This window comes from Anopheles coluzzii, chromosome 3 (assembly GCF_943734685.1).
Source record: "Anopheles coluzzii chromosome 3, AcolN3, whole genome shotgun sequence".
NCBI lineage: Eukaryota > Metazoa > Arthropoda > Insecta > Diptera > Culicidae > Anopheles > Anopheles coluzzii.
The window spans coordinates 75422944-75447948 of NC_064671.1; the positions used below are offsets into that span (position 1 = coordinate 75422944).

Genomic DNA, 25005 nt, shown 5'->3' on the forward strand with positions numbered 1-25005 from the left:
AGATTATCACAGCACATTGTCATAACAAAAAACAATAGGGGAAGGTAGGTAAAGACGGACACTGCAGGTAAGATGGACACTTCTCAAAAATGCATGAAAACGGTAATTTTCGAGTAATTCAACAATGTAGAATCCAGACTGAAGGTAAAACAACACATTTGAGAACATTTTTGGCATAATATATGCAAAATTGGTTAAATCCACGAACAAAATAAATTTTCAATCATGAGCATCCTTGTGGATCTAATTTGACTATTACGGATCTTAAGCTCTACAACATGTATTGTTTATATTTCCGGAAGTTTTATTTCATGAATGGGTTGTCGTGACCATTAATGAAAAAACTGGCGAAAGAACGAGGATAAAAGCAATACAAAATATTGTTTTCTGGTGGTTTAAACATTCTGACACCAAAGCTGGAAAGACGGACACCTTGTTGTAGGGAAAGATGGACACCGAATTTATTTATTTTTTTACATCTTATTTCAATTGGTGATGAATATATTTATTCAAATGTCTTAAATAAGGGTATTCCGATGCTATAAATCAATCAGTAACTAGAGAAAGTATTGAAATAAGCGAGAAATGAAACACCGGTCAAAATAGTAGCCATTCGTTGTGCTATTACTCGCTCGACGCTGATGAGGCGCTTCACGAAATCCAATATCTTCTCACGACTTGGACAACTTTCTTCTTCTTCTTCTTTGGCTCAACAACCGATGTCGGTCAATGCCTGCCTGTACCCACTTGTGGGCTTGGCTTTCGGGGACTAAATGATTCCCCCACATAGCAGGATAGTCAGTCCTACGTATGGCGGCGCGGTCTATTTGGGGATTGAACTCATGCCGGGCATCTTGTTAAATCGTACGAGTTGACGACTGTACTACGAGACCGGCAACTTTAAGCAATAAAAAGATGAGGCATTTATACGACATTGTTCAGGAATAGATGAGAAATTCTATTGGATTACAAAAATCAAATGTTGAATTTTGACATGGTGGAAAATGGATTAAGCTGTTAACAAGTTCCTCATGAATACTGGGGTCGTGGACTTTTTGCGGAGTAATTTCCTAAAAGGAAGTTCTAGACTGTTGTTCTGTAAGCTAGAGCAACGTCAGCTGCAAGTGCGCAATATGTCAATAATGCTTTAGATGCTGCATTCTACGATATATTACAAGCGCCGTTTACAATTCCTAAATTCATGGCTGAATGAATCGCCGTTGCAATAGACCAAGAATTGGTTTATAAACGTACCAGGACGTGGAAAGCAATAGAATTTGTGAAAATATTGTAAAACTCTTCACTTTCTAACCTTTTCTACAGGTGTCCATCTTACCCTTCATGGTGTCCATCTTTCCCATATCAGGTGTCCGTCTTACCCGAACATTTCAAAACTGCACGAAAAAAATCATGTTTTTCATTCATGAAAAAAACGCAAAAATCGATGGAAACTTAAAAGTTTTAACACATTTTCTGATAAAACATGAGTGTAAGATAATGTATGCACATTTTCATGGTCGTTGCACTTATATATCCCTAGATTTTTACCATTTCCCTTAACGTGTCCGTCTTTACCTACCTTCCCCTACTATTCATGGCAAATTTCAAATATTCTCAAATAACATGAAGCTTCGAAAAACAGGATTATTTTTATCAAAAAATAAGAAAATTTTCCAAAATCTAATCATCAATTAGTGATAAAATATATCATTTGACTTATTATCAGTGTTATTCGCATATTCGGGTTAGGTCAAGTCTCGATGAGCCCGGATAAACTCTGCTCCACTGTAGTTACAAAATAATGCGAAGAATAAAAATAAGCATTCTGTTAGGAAACTCTTTTCTTTATTTAGTTTTAAAAAGACGTTGAAAATGCCTCTGATGGAACTCTGATTATGAACGTTTTGCATATGAGATTGCATATCTTTAGGCGTCATGTGAATGATTCAAATTTTTGAGACTAAAAAATCTAAAAAAATATATATATATGCAAGATCGTCACATTTTGCTTGCTCGACGAAGAAGTTGTTGAAGCTTTGAGCCAAATTTCCACACAATACGGTTCAAATAAACAATTAAACTATACCGCGATGTTTCATTAGCTCCCCGTTTACCTGCCAGTGGCAGTCGGAAACGTTTAAGAAGAAAAGGTTTCTCTTAGAATACACCAATTAAAATCTATCTTACAGTCGGTTTCATATTCGAAACGCTCTTGCAAAACAATTGCGCTCGAGCACTTCAGCCAAGCAAAGTGAAGCCAATTTGAAGACAACAATTTGCCTGGGAAGCAAATTTAGCCACTCGCGAGCCAGCGAGTACTTGAGCGGCTCCATCTTCTAGATAGCTAGATAGCTAGATTGTACCCGTCGGTTTACTATTTCCACCCAATTGCGTTGGAGTACAGCGTGGCAGGCTTGGGTATCCATTTCTTCCATCCTCATCGCACTAGGTCCGTCCCGTCCCGGCCGAACTCACTGTAGCAAATTGCCAATTATCGTTCCATTAGTTTCATGCAGTCCAGTGTCTCCGGTGCATCCTATTAAAGTGCTGTGGATATTGTGGTTCAGCCGCTGGTTATATGATACGCGGAGTGGCGCGTTTGTGTGGTTAGGATTTTTCCGCCTCATCGATTAACTTGTACCATAATTTGAGTTTGATTTCACGCTGTGCATACACACACACACACACGCCCGTGTATGTATTGGCTTTCTTTCGCAGGCTCACCATTAAGGCCGGCTGCCCGATGAACCTGGAGGACTTCCCGATGGATACGCAGCGATGTCCACTGAAGTTTGGTTCGTGTAAGTAATGTTTGCTAAAATAAGAAACCAAAACAGCAAGCGAATTGCTTTTCCCATACCATTATTGGATTGTGTTTCGTTTTGTCTGCAGATTAAACTTCCAGCAAATGACAGCTGTTCCCGTTCCCTAACCCGAAACGAATGTTTCCGTTCAATTTGTGCTTTCAGTTAGATATTTAAATCCCCGGCGCACCGTCGACCGGAAAGTTGATCGATTGTGGTTGCGGTCGCGTAACAAAAACACACACTCTTCCAACCCCGGGTGCCGGGTTGGGTGGAACACATATTGACGGGCTGGCAAAATACCTTAAACCACTTGCAATCACATGTCACCGATATAGGTCACAGACGTGCAAAACGCGGGTGTGGTGCAAAACATAAAAGTGAAAAATAACACACGGATTTCGATTACGTGCCGCGCTACCTGGCGAGGCGTGGGAATCCTTTTCCATTCCATTTAGTTGTTGCTGCAACTGGCGACCCGTACCCATGCCGTGCTGGATGATGATGATGATGACGGTGATCGTTGGAGCATCTCGGAAACCACAGGAAACTGCGTTACCCGTGGAAACCGGAAGCCAATAAATCTCACCTTCATCAGCGCTGCTTCACCACCGGCACAGGCACGGGTGCGAGTGCGTTCCGGATGTGGTATGATTTTTCCGGGTTTGTAAACTTTTACTGCACACGTTTCCAACGGTAGCGCCTTGTGTGTTTGTGAGTTAGTAGCAAAGGATCAGGAAAAGGTGAACAGGCAGTCGAGCATGGTAAGAAAAGTGGAAAACAAAAACGGGAAACACACACACACCAAACTTGTCTGCCCGCTCTGGCGGAAGTCGACTGCAGCGAACCGGATCCGGCACGCGTGAGTGTGTGTTTGTGTAGACCAATTGGAATAAAATTGTTGTTTTGCACATGCACACACAAACAAAACGGCTTCCATTCGATTGCAGCTGGAGCCATCGGGAGGTGTTTGCAAACAGAAGGGAGGAAAAACTTTCCAAAAACTACTCACGCGCTCGAACTTTGTGAATATTTTTGCTCTCACTACAAGTGATCGAGCGGATGTGTACCGACACACGGCTTGACTAACCGGCTACACGTGTGGATAGTTTATTTCGCTGCGATGCACTTTCCCGTATCGCATTTTCACTTTGCATGCTGCTGGTTTACACCGGGACAGGGCAGCAGGAAGCTTACGATGCTTCTCCCGCTGCAGGGTGGAGTAAGCGTTGGTAAACTGCATCGCGTGTTGCATTAAGTAATACTTTGAGTAATTTGCATCTCCTGCGTGTCATTGTGGTGTGTACACTTTTCTCCAAAAAACTTTTGCGAGGAGAAAGATTTCATTTGCATTCAGTGGCTATGTGGGACACACCGGGACAACAATACTTTCGGTAAGTTTTGAATTGTGCCATGACATTTGATTTGATTTTCCACTAAAGGATCTTCTTTTTGTTGGAAGGAGAAGCATTTAAATGAGATTTGTATAATGAAAATATACTATTTTGAATGAATTTTTAACAATAATTTTAGTGTTGAGTTTCATAACTCTTTCGTTTAGCTCCATTCATGTGGATCTTCAGCGATGAGTGATTCTAATCTCGAATCGAATCTCGAACGATTCATGTATCTCCGAGGATTCATGAACCTCGAAAGTTTCATGAATCTTCAAAGAATCTATAAGATTCATGAATCCATTAAGATTCATGAATATCCAGGAATTCTTGAATCTTAAAAAAGGTATGATTTTCAATATTGAATTTGCGCGATCCTATGGTCTCGTGACACGACCTAACAACTCCCTCTCATGGGTTCAAGCACCAAATGGACTGTGACCCTGTACGTAATACTGACTATCCTGCTATGAGTAACTTAAAGCCTAGCGCTCTAGTGGTTCAGGCAGACCTTCAACGACAGCGGATGTTGAGCCAATGAGAAGAAGATGCTAGAGTTGTTACCTCGCACGACTTAACTCTCTCGACTCTCGACGCGCAGAGAGTTCAAGCTTCACATGACCCGTCTCCCCGTAGCAAAGTAAACAAAAATCAGGCAGGCGTGGTACATGCCAAGAAGTTTCAAAAGTCTGTATAGACTGGCATGATCACTTAGGTTGTGTTACGCTAAGAAGAAGATGCTCAAGCTCCATGAATCTTTCGAGATTGATAAATCCCTTGAGATACATGAATCCCTAGATAATCAGAATCTTTTGGAGATGTATGAATCCCTAGAGATTCAAAATCCTCTTGAATCTTTATTCTTGAATCTTTCGAGAGGCTCGCGAGTCGCATGCAGTTGTTTTCTGTCTAAATGACGGACCATCCTTTTCCTTTTTTTGGCCCATCTACAACCAATTGTCATTTTTATTCGTCAATTTGTCGCATTCTTCGAGAATTTTTAAACATAGTTTTGGTTTTATGCCGCAAATTATGTCGACGAACGACTAGACTAGAACTTTTGACTGGAGCTATGGACAGATAGGAACGAACAAAGTAAGAACTGCCTATTCCATGCCGTTCTTGAAGAAGATCAAACCGTTTTCAATCGAGATTTTTAAACAGGATAACCTTATTTTGATGTTGGATGATGTTCCAAAGTCACCCCAAGCATGTTGGTTCACCTTATTTTGATGTTGGAGTTGGCTCCGATGGTCATACCCTCTTGAATGACCTCTATTGACAAAAAAACCGTTGTTGCTGGACGATGTCCTCAATTTGTCTAAATACACCACTTCCAATGCATTAAACGTTATGCACATTCTGGTACGTTATCTGAACCTTCCTGTGATCTAAATATGTTTAAAATAAGGATTTCTTGCTCTGTTTTTTCCAGATGAACTCTAATCGTTCACTTTAACATGACATCAATTTATTATGAAAAATAACAGCCTCATTTTTTAAAGATGATATTGCTTAAAAATGATAGGTCTTAAAGTCATAATTCTACAGTAATAACTAAAAAACCGCACCACAAAGGGGACATAAACCTTACAGTAGATGCTAAAGATTTAAAGTACAGCTAGCTATGACGGCTGTTGACAGAGTTCGCATATTTTTAGTCACCATTACAGTTATGATTCTATCTAAAGATAATTGATTAAATTAAGCACCCATTACGCCGACGGAGCACAATTGGTATGCGTCTAATCTTCCCCCCACCGCATCAGCTTAAAGGATTGTGCACGAATTACTTCACCCGCGCCCGCAACGCACAATGGTTGTGATTTGAATCGTTTTGATTCAATTATTCTTCACCCGTTTGGTAGGACTTGACCGATTCCAAACAGTAAACTACATGCTATGGTTGCCTCTGGCAGTGAAGGGGAAGTGCTCCTCCAACCAACCTCTCTCTACCCGGTTTATAAGAATTTAATCATCGCAGGCAAAGCGTGCCCGAACGCCGACCGATGCATAAGCGCGCCGGCATAAATCGTGGCCGAGGCCGACGCTCGCTCATAATCAACTATTCTCTTCATTTGTATGCAAATCCACTTAAAGATCTAATCACTACATTCACACTGCCAGCATGGTGCCGTGTTCGCTGGTGTTGAATGGGAGGTGAGAAGTGTCGTTTAGGAAGAAATTTCACTAAGCCCGGGCTGCGATAGTGAAGCCTACACGGCTGCAAGCTACGAGCTGCGGAAAGCAGTTTGCACTAGGAAAATGGAACAGTTAAAGTGCATACGAAGCTTGTGAATCGGTGAAAACTGAATGTAATTTCTACTGCCGCGTGCAGCCGAAAATACGCCCGAACAAATCGCATCAAAAGTGCAGTGAAAGTTTTCGCAAAAGCATATCAATGGCAGCGTGTTGCAGCGTTTCTGTCGTCGTCATCATCATCATCATCGCCATCATCATTGCCTTCGTTTGCAGGACGAGTTAAGGACGCGGTCAGAGTGGCAGGATTCAAACGGGCCACCGCATCACGCTTTCGAGTCCGTTGAATATTCATGAAAAACATCGTAAAGCTCTTGTAAAGCACAAAACTTGCCGGGCTGGGTTCGCTGGAATGGAAAAGACAGATAGCTGCGGGTGTGAAATGGATTGACGTTCGCTGCAATGGGTGTAAAAATTGGGTTTTCCATCTTCAAGCGCGGGCAGCACACTGACAGCAATAAAAGTGCGTTTGATATTTACTTAAACTTTTGCAAGCAACGGGGTTCGTGGGTGGTGATAGTTTTACTTTTGATTTGATTTTGAGGTCATAATAATTTGATTTGTGGTTTGTGTGATTTTTACCCATTTTAGCCATCTAAGTGAATATTACTCAACAGTTGTTATATCACATAATGGTAGTTGTTATCGTACAACGAATTTTATTTTTATGGATCTTTTTTCGGCTTTTATAATAATTTATTTAATAATGAATGACTATATCTTAGTATGATAAAACATGTAACATATAATATTCTAAGCAAATAATTTAGATACAGTTTAGTAAAATAAATGTAGCAATCCTACTAGAAATAGAAGATGAAAAAATTGAGGTCCAAAAGTTTGGTTCAAATCCTCCTAAGTTTATCCATTTCACAGGTACATCGGTTTTCCAAAAGATGTCGCTATCATATTTTAAGTAGTTTTTTTTTTATTGATGAGATGTTCTTGTTTTTATTAGTAAACATCAGCAGACTATCGCAATCATAAAGCTACTAATCTTGTAATCAAGATTCACAAGAATTGTGTATGCTCAGATAGCTGTGTCTAACGACATCTGTTAGTAATACCTGGATGTTTAGGTTCACAATCTCTAGAAATTCGTGAATCTTTGGTGAATCTTTGATGATTTTATCGATATTGAATTTTTACGGTCCTGTAGTGCAGCAGTCAACTCGCACAACTTGCCCGTGAGTTGAAGCCTCGCACCGAGGCCGTCACTGTATGCACCGTCTCCTCATAGCAAGAACTGACTGTACAGCTGCATATTTCTAGCTAAGAAGACTCGAAAGCCTGTATAGGCCGGCATGGCCACGTAGATCGTTACGCCAAGAAGAAGAATAAGAAGAAACTCAAGCTCTACGAATCTTTTGAGATTCATAAATCCCTCAAGATCCATGAATCCCTGTCGTTTTGTGAATCTTTCGGGATTCATGAATCTTGCGTGAAAATTATTGAAGAAATACCAGAAGGTTGAGTGATGACCGCTCCATAACTACTACATACTTTTGACAGTTAAAGAGAATAGTTACCATATCTAACTCCTTTGATGCCATATTATTATCCCGTTTACGTAACATTGTGTGTCCTTCATTCTTATCCATTATTCCTTCATCGTTCCGTTCACATCGCCCAACAAAAGTACTATTTAAACTATCTCTATTAAGCGAATTTGTAAAACGTCCTTCGAGCCAATACCACGAAAGACGAAAGTCGACCAAAATGTGCAATCTCAACCGCGCGCGCGGCCAAGCACGCGAAACTACACATCCGGATCTGAGCAACGCCCATCAAATAGGCAACCATTTTTGCTTCTTTCGTTAATTACATTAAAGATGTGCAGCCATAATGAGTAGTTTCGTCCTGACGATTACGTCCGAATTATCCGCACAAATGGGATAGACTAATTACATGGTAGCAGCAGAGACGTCCGCCGAAAGCTCCACACGGTCCCTGCCGTCAGGTCCCACCGGAGACTTCCTTGTTACGAGTGTATTTATTTCCCGTTTTCTCGCTTCTTTTCCTTTTTCCGGTTCCGCTTTGCCTGCGTCCTGCTCGACCCTGCCTTTCCAGTCGGCTACACCACGAACGATGTGCTGTATCGGTGGAACAGTGGTCGCACGGCCGTCACCATCGCCGACGACATGAAGCTGTCCCAGTTCGATCTGGTCGAATGGCCGGCCGGAAACGTGACGGATCGGGTGGTGCACAACACGGCGAGCGCTGGTGCGACCGTGCTGAACGGCATGGGCAACGCCGACCTGGAGCTCGGTCTGGGGCTGGACGGTGGCGTTGGACGTGCAACTGGTGGCGAAGGCAACGGCAAACTCTACATGTGTAAGTATATACCGCTTAAGTATAGAAGGAGAGGGAGTATGTGGCGGTGAGTTCGATAGCAAACAGTCTTTACCTTGGGATAAGAAACTTTTCGGATCGTATGGGAACACGTATTCATCACAGGCTTTTGCTTGGCCAGCACCGTCGTAAGTTATTTTGCATAATTCCACCCTTTCTCCTCGCTCGAGACCACCAGGTTAGGCTTTATCAAATATGGTCGACGAAGAGATTAAATTTTTTAATTACTTTCCGAATGGAATCTTCATTATGCCAGACCGGAGATAATGGGCAGAGGATATCATCGTTACACGAAGCGAAAGCGAACCCGGTGATGCTTTGCTCAAAGCGACTATAATCTAAATTGTCGAACAAATCTGCGCGCTAAGTGGTAAGGGATTATTATCCTTATCTTGATGGGTGGATAGAAATGATGGGATGAAAAGAATCATACGGTGCGGAGTGGAAAGTGTTTCATCTCATGGGCACCGGAGCATGTGTTAGGTGTGGATATAGTGAAATGAAGAAAGTTTCTTGTGCTCGTGCCGTTGCATGATTTTTCCTCAAATGCATTAGAACTTTTTAAAATGTTTGATACGATAAGTTGTTCGAAATCGTTAAATTAATTTAGGCTACTGATGAACAAACTCTGATTCAGATTTGTGGAACTGATGAAAAAGAATAAATTAATCTGAACATTTTGGGATGAAATAATCTTTAAAGATTTGTTTATCATTTCAGATGCCCTAGATGAAATGTAAAGAAAATAACTCATGTGCTTAAGAACTAAGCCATGTTTTTATATTCGCAAACAGTTTAGTTTTGATTGAAAATCTAACTCGTTATTTTGAGCAATAGTAGAATAAATCAATCCAAATTCAAATCTAAATTTAAAGATAACCGAATTAAAATGTTCCGGAAAATGAAGAAAACATGTAATATAGCCATAACTATTCAATGAACCAGAGCTACGAAAGTACAAAAACGACGTAGATAACATAGCAAAACACAACGATTCATAATATATAAGGTTCACCACCTCTACCTTCTCGTTTCACCAAGCTCAGCGCCTAAAAGTATGCAAGAAGGTTTTTTTTAGGTATTATTAGATTTATTTAATAAAATAAATAAATTGATGTTAACACTGTTGTTAACAAATAAGCTTTTCTCTAAAATACCGGCGCTAATTCTATGTTGCGGTAATAGTGTTCAATTGGCGAGTTTCACCTTTCTCTCAAGTGTATCCTTTCTCTCACTCCTTCCGCTTCCTTTTCGGCATGCTGCGACAAATCGAAACGCTACTAGCGTAACAGGAGATCATCCATATTAGGAAGAAGCTTTATCGTTCCTCCTAATCGTTCCGGTTTCTCCATTTGCCTCGCTCTCACTAGAATATTTATAGCTTACTCTCTCTTATTTGGCGCTTATCACATGCTCTTATCATGCGAAAAGCAAGATGACGAGCGGAATGTGTATCCTTTCTCTCACTCCTTCCGCTACCTTTAAAGGATGCTGCGATCAAGCGAAACGCTACTAGCGCTGACCAATGTTCAAAGCATCGCAACAAGAGATCATCCAAATCAGGAGGAAGTTCTATCGATCCTCCTAATCGATCCGGTTTATCTACTTGCCGCATTACAGCTTATGAACCAGAGGTACAATAAAACACAACAAATCTATTAAGATTTAAAGCGCCTAGAGGTATGCAAAATGCGATTCATTCTTTTGCTATCTTATTTATACATTAGCAGTACCTTTTTTCTTTTTTTCGAAATTCTAAATACTTCTATTTCTAAATTTACACTCTACAATATCTATAACAAATACAAAACACGTATTGTATGTTCCAACCTGCAATAATGATGTGTACAAACGGGAAAGTGTTTCCTTAACAAGCATACCCTTTTAATGATTGGCTGTGATTTGTGTTTTGCTACCGGTACGACGGTGTTAAAAATAATAGTCGGAATTAAATTTATGCTCTACTCCATACGTCTCTGCGTCGCCGTGCCTGATCCAAACAGCCAGCGCAGTATTACCTGTTTCCTAGAAAACCCGAAAGAGAGCGAAAGCTGTTACCTGTACACCGTTTGAAATCGTATCAGTGTTTTGCTAGCTTAACCATTCATCGTGCTGCGTTCAAGCTCAAGGTTATTATCTTCCAGTTCCGGACCCGCGAGATAATTCAATTCTCTCGGCCCGTTTTTCCACGCAACAAAACGATGGCATTTTCAGCTTCCTTCCGGGGCGAAATTTTCTCACTGCTGCCCGTCGCTTTCCTTTTGTCGGCCCGCACCTCCCAAACGCCTGCAATATAAACATCCTGGACGGCGGCAGCACAATGAAACAAGCAAACAAGCAAAAATTCACCGACCGAACGAGCTGAAAACAGCTGATTCCGTTGCTCGCTTGCTTGCTTGTTTGGCTGCCGGTACGGAAGGAATGTAGCCCGAGTCTTGAGTGGATCAATTTCACCGTGTAAAAGGATAAATCTCGTTAGGAATCAATTTAGCTTTGTCAAGCTCGCGCAGGATGCCACGGCCACTGGTTCCGTGGTGGAATATTTACCCCTACCACCAGCGGTGAGCGTGGCAAAGGAAGCTTGGCGGTTTTTGTGGTGGTGGCCGCTACAGAAGATTATCGCTACAAAACGGCTGCTGCTGCTGCTGCTGCTTTTGCTGGTGTAGCCGGTATTATTTCCGACTATCTGGCACCGAAATAGTAATGCCAACCGAAAGAGGAGAATCATGTGCCTTATGTGTGTGGTGAGATGTGAAGAGAGAGAGAGAGATAGATGAAAAATAGTTTGCATAGTTTTAGCGAACTGCGGGATGATGATCGTGGCATAAACTTTGAGGCAGAGCTTTAGTGAGAAGCATTGGTGTGGTTTTTTAAGGGGATCGCTTTAAATGGGTTTAAAAGGGTAACATTTAGCCACTTTTTCCAATTAGAATGCTGAAACGATTCCATTAAATTGGATAATTGATGAGGATCTTTTAATTAAAATTTAAATTGAATTGAAGGAACTATTGTGTGCTTTAAATCAGTAGTAAATGATTTATTAGTTGATTTTCTTTAACCACACAGAACAGCCAGATTGCAGTATTGCACATTAGTGGTTTTCAGCTATATTTCTTTTAGCTGATTTTGAAAAATATTTTTGAAAATTTTGCTCGAATATTTGTTATAATATTTGGTTGCGATGAAACGAGTGCGAGAGCAAGTTAATTAGCAGACAAAGTGAATAATAAGTAAGAATGGACGAGAATGTAAGTGAAGTTAAGAGAATTTAAAAGGGGAATTATTTTTAATTATTTGTTAATAATGGCTCAGTACCGTAAAAATGGTAGTTTTCGCAAATCCATCCCTACCAATATTGAGGGTCTTCACGATTCTAGTTAGTTTTTTGTATGGAGTTTGACAGTTGGAGGCTGAAATCATGTAAACAATCCATACAAAACCACACGAAAAACTAGCCTGCGATTTTCAGTCTAGAAAATTTTAGCCTAAAAGCTAGAATTAGATTCGAGTACCTGCTCGAAAACACGGTGTTGTTTACATTTATCCCAAGGTGCATTAAAGACATCAGGTGATCGAATCTGGAATCAAAGTGTATGTAGTCCAGGTGGTCTCATGGCATTTTTTATAACCAAATTTGAATATCACTTTTTGACAGAACGAGTGAAAACTTTTGCTCCAACGAGCTTTCTGGAGGCTTGACGAATACTCAAAACACTCTTACAATCTTCATTCAGAAGCAGAAGCGATAAAAATCAGCCTTCTAAATTCATACACCTTGGGATTAGCCCACCTGTATATTATACTCACTTAGATAGCTGCTCGAAAACTGCTATACAATGCAAACAGCTGATAGGCTGAAATTTCAGCCTTCGAGCTTCAAACGGAAAGGGCCGCATTATTGTAAAATTTTATTTTAGAAATAATTTTATCGATCTTAAATTGCAATAAATGTAATTTCTCGATAGTTTAACTCAAATAATTATGGGCAAAGTGGATGGAAGATAATTAAACCAGTTTAATTTAACTAATCCAGATTAGTGGAAGGAAGATAATCAGTTTAAAAGCTTTTAATTTTTACTCCATGTTTCCTTATTACCAAAACCATAGTTACTTATAAGGAATTTCAATTACCTATGGTTGGACGCATAAAACTACTTATTTTTGCTGATGTTTAATGTAAATGTAAAGAAAAATTGGTTATAATTTGTACTGTTTTGCTAGTAGTGGTTTATTTTCATGAAAAGCTTATACATAAGTAATTCTTTTTAAGTTATCAATCTTAATTTAAATGTTCTGTTTTTGCAAAAAAAAAAGATCATGTTTCATAAACCAACATGATCGATTTATAAGTAGTCTTTTAGAGGAGTATTTTCCAAAACTTTTCAATTATTTTGCGATGCGCAAATCTATTTACATCGAATTTTCAACCATACCAATGTCAATCATTTACATTTTTCCAGTCCACTAATTTCCTGCTCTCCAGATAAAACTCTTCAACATTTTATCTTTCGTTCATTATCATCCGCTTTTTTTCTCGTTGAAAACATTAAAAAAAAAGATATTTTTAAAAAACCCCTTCATAAAGTCATGCAACCCAGCGTACCCAAATATAATCTCGTGCACGTACCAATTCATCCTCTAAACAAGTGTATGGGCACGAATGACGATGATGCTGGTGTAAATTGTATCATCCTTTCGACAATTGTTCACTCGAAAACTGCTGCGGTTGACATATTCATGCGTATTCAAGTGGGCATTTGAATGAAAAGCATCGTTGTCATGCTGGAGGTTTTATTTCTTCCACCGGTTTTGATCGGTGGTACAGTTGAAAGCTGTTGGCTTATGGCGTTAACATTGATAACGATTTTGCATGCGTGTTTCATAGAAGGAAAAACAATAAAAATTTGCAGAACCAATTTTTACTCCAACACAACGCTTCTTAACTCTATGCCCGTACCGGGAAATTAAACAAAATCCTGTAGATTTTGAAAATTAGATAAATTGCACATGTGAAAGTTGGTACATTTCTTGGAAACGCTCATCAACCATCAAGAAACCTAACAAACAGATTGGCAAAGTAAATTTTAAAAATAAACTTCCTAGAGCTTCCTGGGACGGAGAGTCTTTAACATTATGATTATGCAGAGAATATATTCCAGTAAGCATAATAAAACGTTACCAAATCACAAGAAATTTCCAAAAAACCCATTGAATCCGTTACAGTAACAACGGTGACGGTTGTAACACTCTCTATTCAGTTCACTTGTTTCTTGCTTCCCCCGGGCACAAATCAATCCCACACGCGCAGCAAACAGTAAACAAACCTGAAATTACACAGCGACAGACACTTTAGCGCCCTTTCCTTCGCGCCAACGCTTGGGCGGAAATTCCACTTCCGTCCGGATGTCCCACATGCCAGCGTCCCATTGCATTGCGAATTAACACCAGGGCCATAGGGAAAGGGAAAGGAACGATAGCGAATGGGAAAACGAGAAGGTGATTAAAATTTCCGTCCCATATATGGGCCGCGTACCCATCCATCGGTCGGGAGAGTGCGCTTCGCCCAAAAGTGACTCGTTTCGAAAGCAGGATTTTGAAGAATTTGTGTACTTTTGCCGCCCGGTGCCACACCTTGCTTCCTGTTGCTTTGATTCTACGGCAGCTTCACACACCTAGACTTTGTCGTCGAGCAAATAAACGCATTATCGTTTTCGAGACGAATGTAACGAAGTGAAATGGCGTGTAATTGTGGAGCGGACACATAAAGCGCGATAGAATTTAAAGATCGACTCGTATTAAATGTTTTGCTCGAAAGTGTGTGCTTTAAGTATGAGCTTTCTTTGCAAAGGATAAAAGAAGATTTGGCTCTACTTTTCAATGTTTATTAACTCATCTTCGCATTGTGCGTTAGATTGTATAGAATTTAAGCTGGAAAATAATAAATATCATATGATAATATCACAATTTCAAATTTAAGGTGCTTTTAGGTGTTGATTTATAAATGTAAAAGCTCAATATATCAAAACATCCGTTTCTTTATAAGTTATATTCAAATAACATTAATAGCAGGTTTATGTTATGAAAATATAGTTAGAATCTTATAATTTAAACAGAAAACATTAAAACTGTTTAAAACAAACACAAATAGTAGAAACAAGAATAACTAAGCATTATTAATGTTGTACAAATGTGTTATTGTTGCAAACCATCAACGTAAAGCAAATAATGGTGCGCAATATCAGACAGTTTGTTTGTCTTCCTGAGTTATATTTATTCCATTGGTTATATTTTTTTATTCCAATATCAATGATGTATTCAAAAATGTGAATAAATCATTATTAGTAACTTTTTTCATTAAAATTTAATACATTTTTCCTAATTTTTAAGAACCGTCCTCGCGCGTGAAGAGGATTTTGAAAATTACTAGTTAATTTGGCTAGATTACAGGGCTGCGTAACTAAATTTCAAGGATCTCCTTTACTCTATGGCAGGGGTCTCCAAACTTTTCAGTTCGCGGGCCGCATTGCTTCACATATAATGGCTAGATTGAAGGCCATTTTTCCGTTGCCTGTATCTAATGCGAACGTTTATAAGAAAATACTAGCATAATGTACAAAACTCCTATAGCTTTCTATTATTAAAGCTTGGTCTACGTCTCCTAAAAGCAACAATTCTTCTTCTTCTTCTTCTTTTTGGCTCAACAACCGTTGTCGATCAAGGCCTGTCTGTACCATTACTTGTGGGCTTGGCTTTCAGTAACTTATTGATCCCCCCATAGCAAGATAGTCAGTCCTACGTAGGGCGGCACGGTCCATTTGGGGCTTGAACCCATGACGGGCATGTACTACGAGACCGGCTTAAGCAACAATTACATTTTGTCTAAAAATAGTTACGATAGCCGCATAATAGGCTCTCGAGGGCCGCATGCGGCCCGCGGGCCATAGTTTGGAGACCCCTGCTCTAAAGAATGCTTATGACGACCCCTAAAGAGGCTTAAAACCAAACCAAAACTGGTCCTTACACCAATATTGGTTCTGACACCAATACTAGTCCTGACATCAATACATTACCTTTTTCCGGATCAAGAACTGCACACAACATAATAACGGTTCTGGATGGAAAACTGAACCCATACCGGTCCTGGAACCTATCATGAGCCCATACTGGTCCTGGAACCTCTCATGAACTCATACCGATCCATGAATAGCTCTCGATATCATTTAATTTTTGAATCAGTACCTAAAACTGTCTCGGATTCGAATTCAGAACAATACTTGAACTTTGTCCGGGTCTGGAACCGATACAATTTCAGGTCCAGTCGACCAACCATTCCCGGTAGTAAATGTGCAACGTAGGAATAGTGTAGGAATTAGCGTAGGAAAAAGCGCAGGAATTCGGCGTAGGCATTAGCGTAGAAAATTTAGTAGAATTTGTACAGTAATTTGTTCCTTGATAACTTTTTTTTCTGAAATGACGATTTAAAAAAAGTGAAATATCAGAGATATGAGATATCACCATATCAGATGTGGCCTAGATTCGCCCCCAAAGGAAAAATGCTTACCAAAAGATAACCACATCTTCGCACATCACGACCAAGCATTCCCACCATTATCCATCCCGTCCCGTCGGCATGTTCGATTATTACCCCGTTTTGTATTGACGCTCGAGAATATTAATACTCTCTGATAAATAGGGAATCATCTATTCAAATAAGACGCCTTCTCCCACCGCTTGCGCACATGTTTGCCGGGCGAGGGCGCAATGAACCACGCTGGTGCCGTCCCGATAATAGCACAACATATTGTTATTCATGTTTTTAGTCGGGGTTGAAAGGTTAAAAATGGAAAGAGGAATTGAATCTACAAAGGGGAAGAGACAGACCATGCATGGCTCAGCAAAAGGTTGGGAAAATGTTTCGGCAGGAAAGTCACTCCAGAGGGACGAAATTGACTTTTGAATTGAAGTTTGAGGGGATGGGAAGCTCTGATCGAGAGGCAACAGCCACTGATAAGAAGGGTTACTGATTGTGATTTACATCGTTCCAGCGGAATATTCAATGCTGCTGGTAAGCTTCCATCTCCAGCGGCACATGGGCAACTTCCTGATACAAGTGTACGGACCGTGCGTGCTGCTGGTCGTCCTGTCCTGGGTTTCCTTCTGGTTGAACCGCGAGGCAACGGCAGATCGGTAAGTATGCCTCACACCAACTGATTGCCTCCATCACCACCACGGGATTCAGGACACATCTCTCTGCTTTTAGGGTTTCGCTCGGCATCACCACCGTACTGACGATGACGTTCCTGGGTTTGGAGGCGCGCACCGACCTGCCGAAGGTGCCCTACCCGACCGCGTTGGACTTTTTCGTGTTCCTTTCGTTCGGCTTCATCTTCGCCACGATCATCCAGTTCGCGATCGTGCACTACTTCACCAAGTACGGCTCGGGCGAGTGTTACTTCAGCGTGGACGAGCTAACGTCCAGCTCGGACGACGAGGACAGTGATCGGGAAGCGCCCGATCGCAACGGTCCCGGTTCGTCCCGAGCCGCTCAGCATCATCACTCCATCAACATTGCGGGCCCCGCGGGCACGCCGGGCCGGTGCGGAGGCAAGCGCTGCTCCACCATTACCTCGATCAGCGGTGCTCAGGGCAGCGGTGCGACGGACTCCCGCATCATCGAGGTCATACCACTGTCCGTGTGTTCCTTCCCGCTGACGCCGATGCGGAAGACGCCCAAAACTTCCTGGACCGACGTGTCCTGCTTCGGCGGGGGTAGTTCCTGTGGCGTGGAGGACTCGACGACCAGCGACCCACACGCCAGCACCTCCACCGTGGAGCGCGCCGGTGCGTATGGAGCGCCCATCGAGCCGGCCACTACCTCGTCCTCGTTCGCGTCCCCGCCGACGACGTCCGCGCTGGGTGGCCACCATCGAAGACGGTCGGGAGCAGCAGGGTCCACGCACGGCGGGGCGCAGCAGCACCATCTCACCATCAATGCGCCGCTGACGGCGTCGGAAACGCACGGCACAAATGGGCACCGGACGCGCCGACGAAGGAAACGAGCGCCACGGTTCAACTCGGTCTCGAAGATCGATCGTGCCTCGCGCATCTTTTTCCCACTGCTGTTCCTGGCCATCAATGTGTTCTACTGGTATCTGTATCTGTCGCGGAGCGAGCGGCTACCCCAGCAACCGAAGGTCGGATAGGAAGGGCCCCGCAGGAAGCTTTGATTGATGATCTGTGCCCTCCACACGAAAGAAAGCCGCAAGGAAGCGAAGGGATATTGAACAAAAAAAATGTAGTAGCAATAACAGAAATTGTTTCTAAGTTTAAGCCACGAAACCGAAAATTCCGTTGTGTAGTGTAGTGAAATTAAATTTAAATTGCTAAAACTAAATGTGCCAATTTTGGGGAGAAACGCGGAACTAGAGAAAAAAAACCAGTTGGGCCCGAAACAAAACCAAGAAAAAAAACGCTATCAAAGATGCTACTAGAAGTAACAAAAGAAATTAGAACATTAGATGAAAAGGTAGAAAAGAAAGTAAAGAGAGAAAACCTACCAACTACATTGAACAAATATTGTCAGTTAAAAATACGCGTTGGGACCAGATGCGCTTACTAAACAAGAAAGAAGAATTGATTAAACAAATGTTGGAGATATTTGAAGGAAATAGGCACAAGGCCAAGCGTAGGATGTAGAACCCGCACAGCAACGCAATCGGGGCAGGAGGAGCTTCTGGTCAATTTTGAGGATCTGGTGTTCGTTCCACAAACAAAGCCGACGCGTGTGCCGCAGGTACGGACGGTCAGGTTGATAGCAAAGTAAGGGGCGGGGATGGGATAAAACAGAAAACCGTTACCACTAGCAGAGATTTAAAAAGCAAGTTTAACAAATTGCCATAGTAAAACCAAAAAACGATGTTGGATGTGTGTGTCGGCAGTAGTGAAAATAAAACCAATAGTGTTCAATAGTGTGCGTTTGTGCAGGCGTTTGAAGTAGTGATGGGAAAAATTACGCTTTTGGCGGTATCGATTCCGGCTAGCTCCGAAGTGTTCTGGAATCGATTCCGGATAGTAGGTCCGGAATCAGTTTCGTGGATCGATTCCGGGATCGGCTTCGAAATTGGTTCCAAAATCAGCTTCGGAATTGTATCCCGACTCGGCTTGGGATTTGGTTCCGGAATCGACTTCGAAATTGGATCCGGAATCGGCGTCATAATCAGAATCGGATTCGGAATTGGAACCGGAATCGGATTCGGAATTGGTTCCGGAATCGGCTTTGGAATTGGTTCCAAAATCGGCTCCGGAATTGGAATCGGCTTCAGAATCGGATACGGAATCTGCTTAGGAATTGACTTCGGAATTGGTTACGGAATTCACTTCGGAATTGGTTCCGAAATTGACTTCGGAATTGCTTCCGGAATCGGCGCCAGAATCGGAATCGGCTCCGGAATTGGATCGGGAATTGGCTTCGGAATTGGTTCCGGAATCGGCTGTGGAATCGGCTCCAGAATTGGCTCCGAAATCGGTTCTGATGCTCATTTCGGAGCTAATTCCAATTACCGTCCAATTCCTATACCGGAGCAAATTGCGATTCCCCGATCGATTCGGGTTTCGGAGTCATCTCCGGAATCGGCTCCGAAATCGACTTCGGAATCGGAATCGGCTCCGGAATTGATTCTGAACACGGAATCGGGTTGGTCCGATTCCGAGCTCCCACCACTAGTTTGAAGAGGTCCGAAATTGTCATTTCGAAAATATAATTTGCTTACGCAAGAAAGCACGTGACAAGGGCGATAAGAGGGATTTTAATTAGGCACTTAAAACAATTGGTTCTAACGATATTTTTAAAAGCGATGCGATAGTTTATGGGCGATTTTTTTGTTGTTACCCATTTTGCAAAAAGCGCACATTTATTGAGGTATTTTTTTTTCCAACACTCTCACGAACCAATTGTTTAAAACAACGGTTACACTTTCGCACCATCTCATGCTGAAACAATCTTACAGCACTTCCAAGCACCTCTCAGCCATCCCCCCCTCATCACAGATACGGCAGTAAGTCACCCAGCTTAGGTAGATACACATCCGGCACCAGTGCCTTCACCGCCGGATCCTCCGACTGTCCGTACTTTACTATATCCTCCGCCTTGTGTATACCCGTTTCGACCAGCAGCGTCTGGAAGTCACAATTCTTCCCCAGCAAAATGTCCGTATTGCACCGATCGCCAATCATGAGCGTACGGGCCGGATCTACATTGTACTCCCGGCGGATGATCTCGCAAATGTGTGGATTCGGTTTGCCCATCACGATCGGTTCCCGCTCGGAGCAGGTCACCATCGCCTGCACGATACTGCCCGTGCCGGGTATAACCCGGTCCGGCATCGGGAACCGCTCGTCCGTGTTCGTGCCAATGAATATAACGTCCGGATTGTTCAGATACGAGGCCGCTTTCATCATCTTGACGAAGCTAAAGTGCTCATCGAACCCAACGATCACGGCACCGACGTCCGGATCGGGCACAAAGCTGGCGACAGTGTCCGCCAGACTGCCCTGGATCGTGTCCGGCCCGATGCCGATGTGCCGTATGCCAACGGCGTCCAGCTCCTTGGTGATGCCCGTCGAACCGATCGTGTACACGGTCTTGGAGAAGCCCACACTCTTCAGGTACTGTGCTGCCAGGTACGCAGTCGATATGATGTTGTCCTTAAGTGAGCAAAAAAAAAAAAATAATAAAAACGATGTGTATTCCATTTTTCAACCCATTTGTCACACCGGTTTACACTTACGATAGTCACGTTAAAGCCAAGCTTGACCGCTTTCTCCACAAATTCCGGGCGCGTTTTCGTCGAGTTGTTCGTCACGAAGAACAGCTTCTTGCCGTTCGCAATGAAACGATTTATCACCTCGGGCGCCCCGGGCAGTGGGTTGTTGTCCACCCAGATCACCCCGTCGCAGTCCGTTAGCACCGTGTCGATCGAATCGAGCCACTGCTTGATCTCGGCCGGCGAAAGGGAGCCAAGGTTTTGGCCGCTGTATTTCGACATTCTGGACAGCCGATGGAAGCTAGCCGGGGGGGAAGACTGTATGAATAACCGAGTAGGGTAAACACACTTCCAGGCAGATGGATACTTACGATCGGGTTAAAAAGGACATAAAACACACAGAAAACGATTGTTTAGTGCGTCCGGGCTTGGCTGACCCGTCGTCGTCGACGAGGAGGGGAATTTAATTTGTGCAACCCATCTGACATTGCCCAATGTCAAGCGCGAATTGTCAACAAACGGCGGGTGTGTCAGTTTGAATTTAAAATTTGTCTTTTTAATTACTCTAAAAGAGAAATAATTTAATCAAAGCACTGTTTAAAGGGTTCTGGTACATGTTGGTAATATTTTTGCAAACCAAACAAAAACATTCTTCGCTTTTCGTACCCACCTTCAACCAACGCTACGAAAAGGCATCGCACCGTTCCTTCCTAGCAGCACTGAACCGCACGCTATAAACGCGCGCTTCTTCCGACCGCGATCTGTCAAAGAGCAGCGCAGCTCCGCGGACGGGGCTGTGTATTTATTTTTTCCCGTTTGTTTTCCTTTGTCTTTCAACGCGAGCAGTGTAGGTCGCTGGCTGTGCGTGCGTCGTCGTGCTACGTCGTCGAAGGTTCACACACTCTCTGCTGGAGCAGCACCAGCAGCAGCAGCTCCTCCAATTCCACACAGCGCAGAAACGTAATCGCATCGTATCTGAAGAAAAGAAAAGAAGTGCTTTTGTGCTAGAATGCAGCTCGGAATGTGATTGTTGTGGCGGAAGGGTGTTAACAAAAATGGATGTGCCACAGGAAGAAGCATCCCCGTGCCTGGTGCCGTGATTTACTGCTGCTGCCCCCCGTTCAGAGCGCCAGCTACTACGAGAAAGCAAAAGGCTCATAATTGTGTGGAAAAAAAGGAAAAATCATTCTCCTCATTGCATAGTGTTTAAGGGCTTAATTGTAGTGTGAGTGTGTATGTGTGTGTATTTAAATCTCGTCCGCGTACCAGCAAAAGTGTAAAGAAAAGTAAGTGAAGTTCGAGTAGATATTAAAGAGAAAAAAAGTGTTGTAAAATATTCCCCAAAAGAATGTGTGCAAACGCTTGTGTTAGTGTGTGCGTGCTGATGTGATTGGGATTTTGCTCTCGCTTGGTCCCATCTCCCCCATTTCGTTTTCTCTCGCTCACTCTCTCTCTCTCTCTCTCGCGTTCGCGTTCGTCCCTTGCTCTCAGGCGACGTCCAAGGGTGAAGGCCAAGCAAAACCCTCGAAGAAGATGATGCTGTGCCAGTAGCAAGAAGCAAGAAGAGATCGTTAGAAAGCGGCGTAGAATCAATTCGTTCCCATCAATGTGTATGTGTGTGTTTGTGTGCAGGGCAAGAAGATATTTAAAATCATCATTGTTTCCCGTTTTTCGTTTTCGATCTGTGCATGAGAAGGAGAAGATTACGCATTCACAAGAATGTGGAAAGGGGGCTGGCAGTAGTGGTGGTCTCGACCTTTCACTTCCCCCTACCCCATTTTTGTGCACAACCAACCCCCCAACCCAGCCAAACGCACGCAAACACGGGTGAAAGCTACGTTGCGCCACTCTTTCCTGTCCGCCTGCTTCGTTCCTTCCACCCTTCCACCCCACAGCCTTTATCCTTCAACCGCTGGCAAGTTGGCAAGTTTGGGGCCACGAGCCAGGTGTCCTGTGCACGGTTGTAAACAGTTGTGCGCGCGCGCGTCCGCTCGAACGCTCGATTGCGCCTCACCATCCGTTCGCGTAAACAATTCTATATTGAGCGCACAGCAGCACACACACATGCACACACACACACACACGGTACACACAGTGGCACAGTGGCAATGGCGCAAAAGTTCGTCATTCGCTTATCACATTATCCTTTAGCAAGCTGGGCTGCACGTGCACGTCGTGTAAACGGCGGCCGTTTGGCCAAAGAGGTGACCATCGCCAATTGTGCCTTCAAGTGGCCACTGCTTGCGTACAATTATCAAGCCAAACGTGTACAGTTGGTTTGGTGGGGTAGGGGGAGGACGAAGGGTAACCATGTGGGGGTATTTAAAGGGGGATAGAAGATGAGAGACCCCTTCAAGGGCATGATCTGTTTTCGGTTGAACAGGCAGGAAGGTCAACTTTGTATACGTTCTTTCCGACTGTGTGCGTGTGTGTGTTTGTGCGTGGTCCGCTTAGAACCGGTCGAGCATTAGGTTGTTATTTTTGTTCCGAAACGCGCTTCGCTTCGTAGTATGCTTCTTTTTTTGTTATATTTATGAACACACCACCACGCTGTGTTTACCAACAGTCTCGAGCGATCCACCCAAACGACGTCAGCGTTTCAGTTCATGCATTTCCCCCCCCCCCCTCATAACAGGAAACAGGGAGAGAAGATAAGCACACAACAGAGAAGATTGGTATGATTGGCGAAAAGAAAGGAAAAAAACGATTATGCCAAAAATGTTGCCAAGGAGGCGTTGAAGAGCCATTTTTTCGCAGTTTTTGCCTTCATGTTGGTATCAGTTTGAAGTGAAAACATACCCGTGGCCGTCGTGTGTGTGCGTGTGATTATGTTATGATTCATCCACGAGGGGACCTTACAACAACACACCCTAAAAGCTCATAATCGGTCCTTGCCTTCATCGTCGTCCTCTTCTTTCGCCTGCCTTCCCAACACAAATTCCAACGTTTTGCCCCACCACCTTTTCCGCTAAAGTTTCTTTTCTCGGCGTGTCTGGTTACAGCACCGCACAGAATGAGTGATAAATCCAACGGCCAGCACGGGATGGCTGACAGTGTTAGTGGTGGCGGTGGCCGTAACGTTACAACCGAGTCCGGAACGAATAATGGTGGCACGACGTCGACGGAAGCGGTCCGCAATCGGACCGAATCTCCCGGCCCCGGCGGGGGTGGACCACGGGTCGGGCAGAACGACAGTGTGCAGCAGCAGTTCACACGCTTTGCGGATTACTTTGTCATCTGCGGGCTGGATCTGGATTCCGGGCTGGAGCCGGACCTTTTTGCAGGTAAGATTCAAATACGATTTCTAATACAAGATATTTTTTTTAAAGAATCTTACATGTGAAATACATGTTTAGGTAGTTTTAACCCCGTTTAATGATTATGATAAGGTAATTCTTCTCAAAATCATGTCTACGACATTAATTACCTTTTTTATAGAGACTTTGTGGCTAATGGCTGACATTTGTTCTGAATTATTTAGTAATGTCCTTCTCTTCTTTTTATGCATCTGTAAATGCATTTTATCTCTCTTTGCGAGGACCTTCTCAAAAAGGTTTAAAACGAAGCATTGGATTGACCGATGTGATGCTCATCACGTGTCTAACTCGAACTAATGCGTCATTGCAGTAGTTTGATTGCAGCCTTTTCAATCAATTAAGCTCCCAATTTGTTGTTTTTGATTATTTTGTTGTGATAATGGTTGATACAGGGTTTCGAATCATATAAGGGAATAGTTCAATCACTTAGGGGAATGTTGCAAATCGGTAGGGGAATGTTGCACGCAAGCTGTGGAAGTTTGCAATCATATAGGGGTGTGTTGCAATCGATTATTGGAATTTTGCTAGCGTACTGTGGAGCTGTCATCAGACTGTGGGTGCCTCTGTAAATACCTCAACATATTTTCGTCAATCTTACTAACTAATCATGTTTAATCATGGCTCCGCAGCAGAATTTATTTAGTTTATCATGTGTACAGCTGAATCCCACACGAAAACAACTCCAAATGATGTTTTTAAAAAAACATCATCGGTATCAATTCGAAGTTTTTTACACCGGCACCCACAGTCTGATGACAGCTCCACAATACGCTTGCAAAATTCCCCTAATTGATTGCAATACTCCCCTATATGATTGCAAACTTCCAAAGCTTGCAGCTCGCCACATCCTTTGTACAACAGAATATTTTTTAATTTATTCGTCAATAGAACTCAATGAATCTTTCGTTAAAAATATCATAATTAAACTTTAGAGTGCGGATTTATCTTCATGGCCATTTTTGAGATTTTTTATGATGTTATACGTATTGAAAGCATATCAGAGCAAAAATAAAAATGATGAAATGTTTTCTTAGATTCATAACATACATCATAACCAGACAACGTTTATTTTATATCTTTCAATGTCTCATACATTATGGCTTAAATACCATCCCAT

The 25005-nt window shown here is 42.7% G+C and overlaps 3 protein-coding genes across 7 annotated transcripts in view; 2 read left to right on the forward strand and 1 right to left on the reverse strand.

Annotated features, from left to right (window-relative positions):
* Positions 1-18916, forward strand: part of LOC120959033 (gamma-aminobutyric acid receptor alpha-like) — a 63142-nt gene extending 44226 nt beyond the window's left edge. The window contains exons 5-8 of the mRNA XM_049609431.1: positions 2719-2801; positions 8528-8791; positions 16855-16996; positions 17070-18916. Of these exons, the coding sequence (XP_049465388.1) occupies positions 2719-2801; positions 8528-8791; positions 16855-16996; positions 17070-18012 (1432 nt within the window). The 3' untranslated portion in view covers positions 18013-18916. The remainder of the gene's footprint in view (positions 1-2718; positions 2802-8527; positions 8792-16854; positions 16997-17069) is intronic.
* A 752-nt stretch (positions 18917-19668) lies between these two features.
* Positions 19669-21061, reverse strand: LOC120958672 (glycerol-3-phosphate phosphatase-like). Its single transcript, XM_040381629.2, has 3 exons — positions 20943-21061; positions 20596-20872; positions 19669-20512 (listed from the first exon to the last, which is right to left on the reverse strand). Exons 1-3 carry the CDS (start codon positions 20960-20962, stop codon positions 19850-19852), a joined length of 960 nt encoding a protein of 319 aa, XP_040237563.2. The 5' UTR covers positions 20963-21061; the 3' UTR covers positions 19669-19849.
* Positions 21062-21372: 311 nt separating this feature from the next.
* Positions 21373-25005, forward strand: part of LOC120955788 (DENN domain-containing protein 5B) — a 32724-nt gene continuing 29091 nt past the window's right edge. For 2 of the 5 annotated variants that reach the window (XM_049609428.1, XM_049609429.1), the window contains exons 1-2: positions 21925-22181; positions 23574-23855. In XM_049609428.1, coding sequence (XP_049465385.1) covers positions 22178-22181; positions 23574-23855 — 286 coding nt within the window. In that variant the 5' untranslated portion in view covers positions 21925-22177. Of the gene's footprint in view, positions 21858-21920; positions 22182-23545; positions 23856-25005 lie in introns of those variants that run through there. The other 3 variants (XM_040376935.2, XM_040376934.2, XM_049609427.1) reach the window with 3 other exon arrangements.

What these genes read in the sequence shown, in the direction of transcription:
- LOC120958672 (XM_040381629.2), bottom strand. Translation starts at nt 20,962, where the DNA reads ATGTCCTTTTTAACCCGATC. An exon ending in ATGTCCTTTTTAACCCGATC is followed by an intron (nt 20,873 to 20,942) that starts GTAAGTATCCAT and finishes CCCCCCGGCTAG; the next exon opens with CTTCCATCGGCTGTCCAGAA. An exon ending in TTGGCTTTAACGTGACTATC is followed by an intron (nt 20,513 to 20,595) that starts GTAAGTGTAAAC and finishes TGCTCACTTAAG; the next exon opens with GACAACATCATATCGACTGC.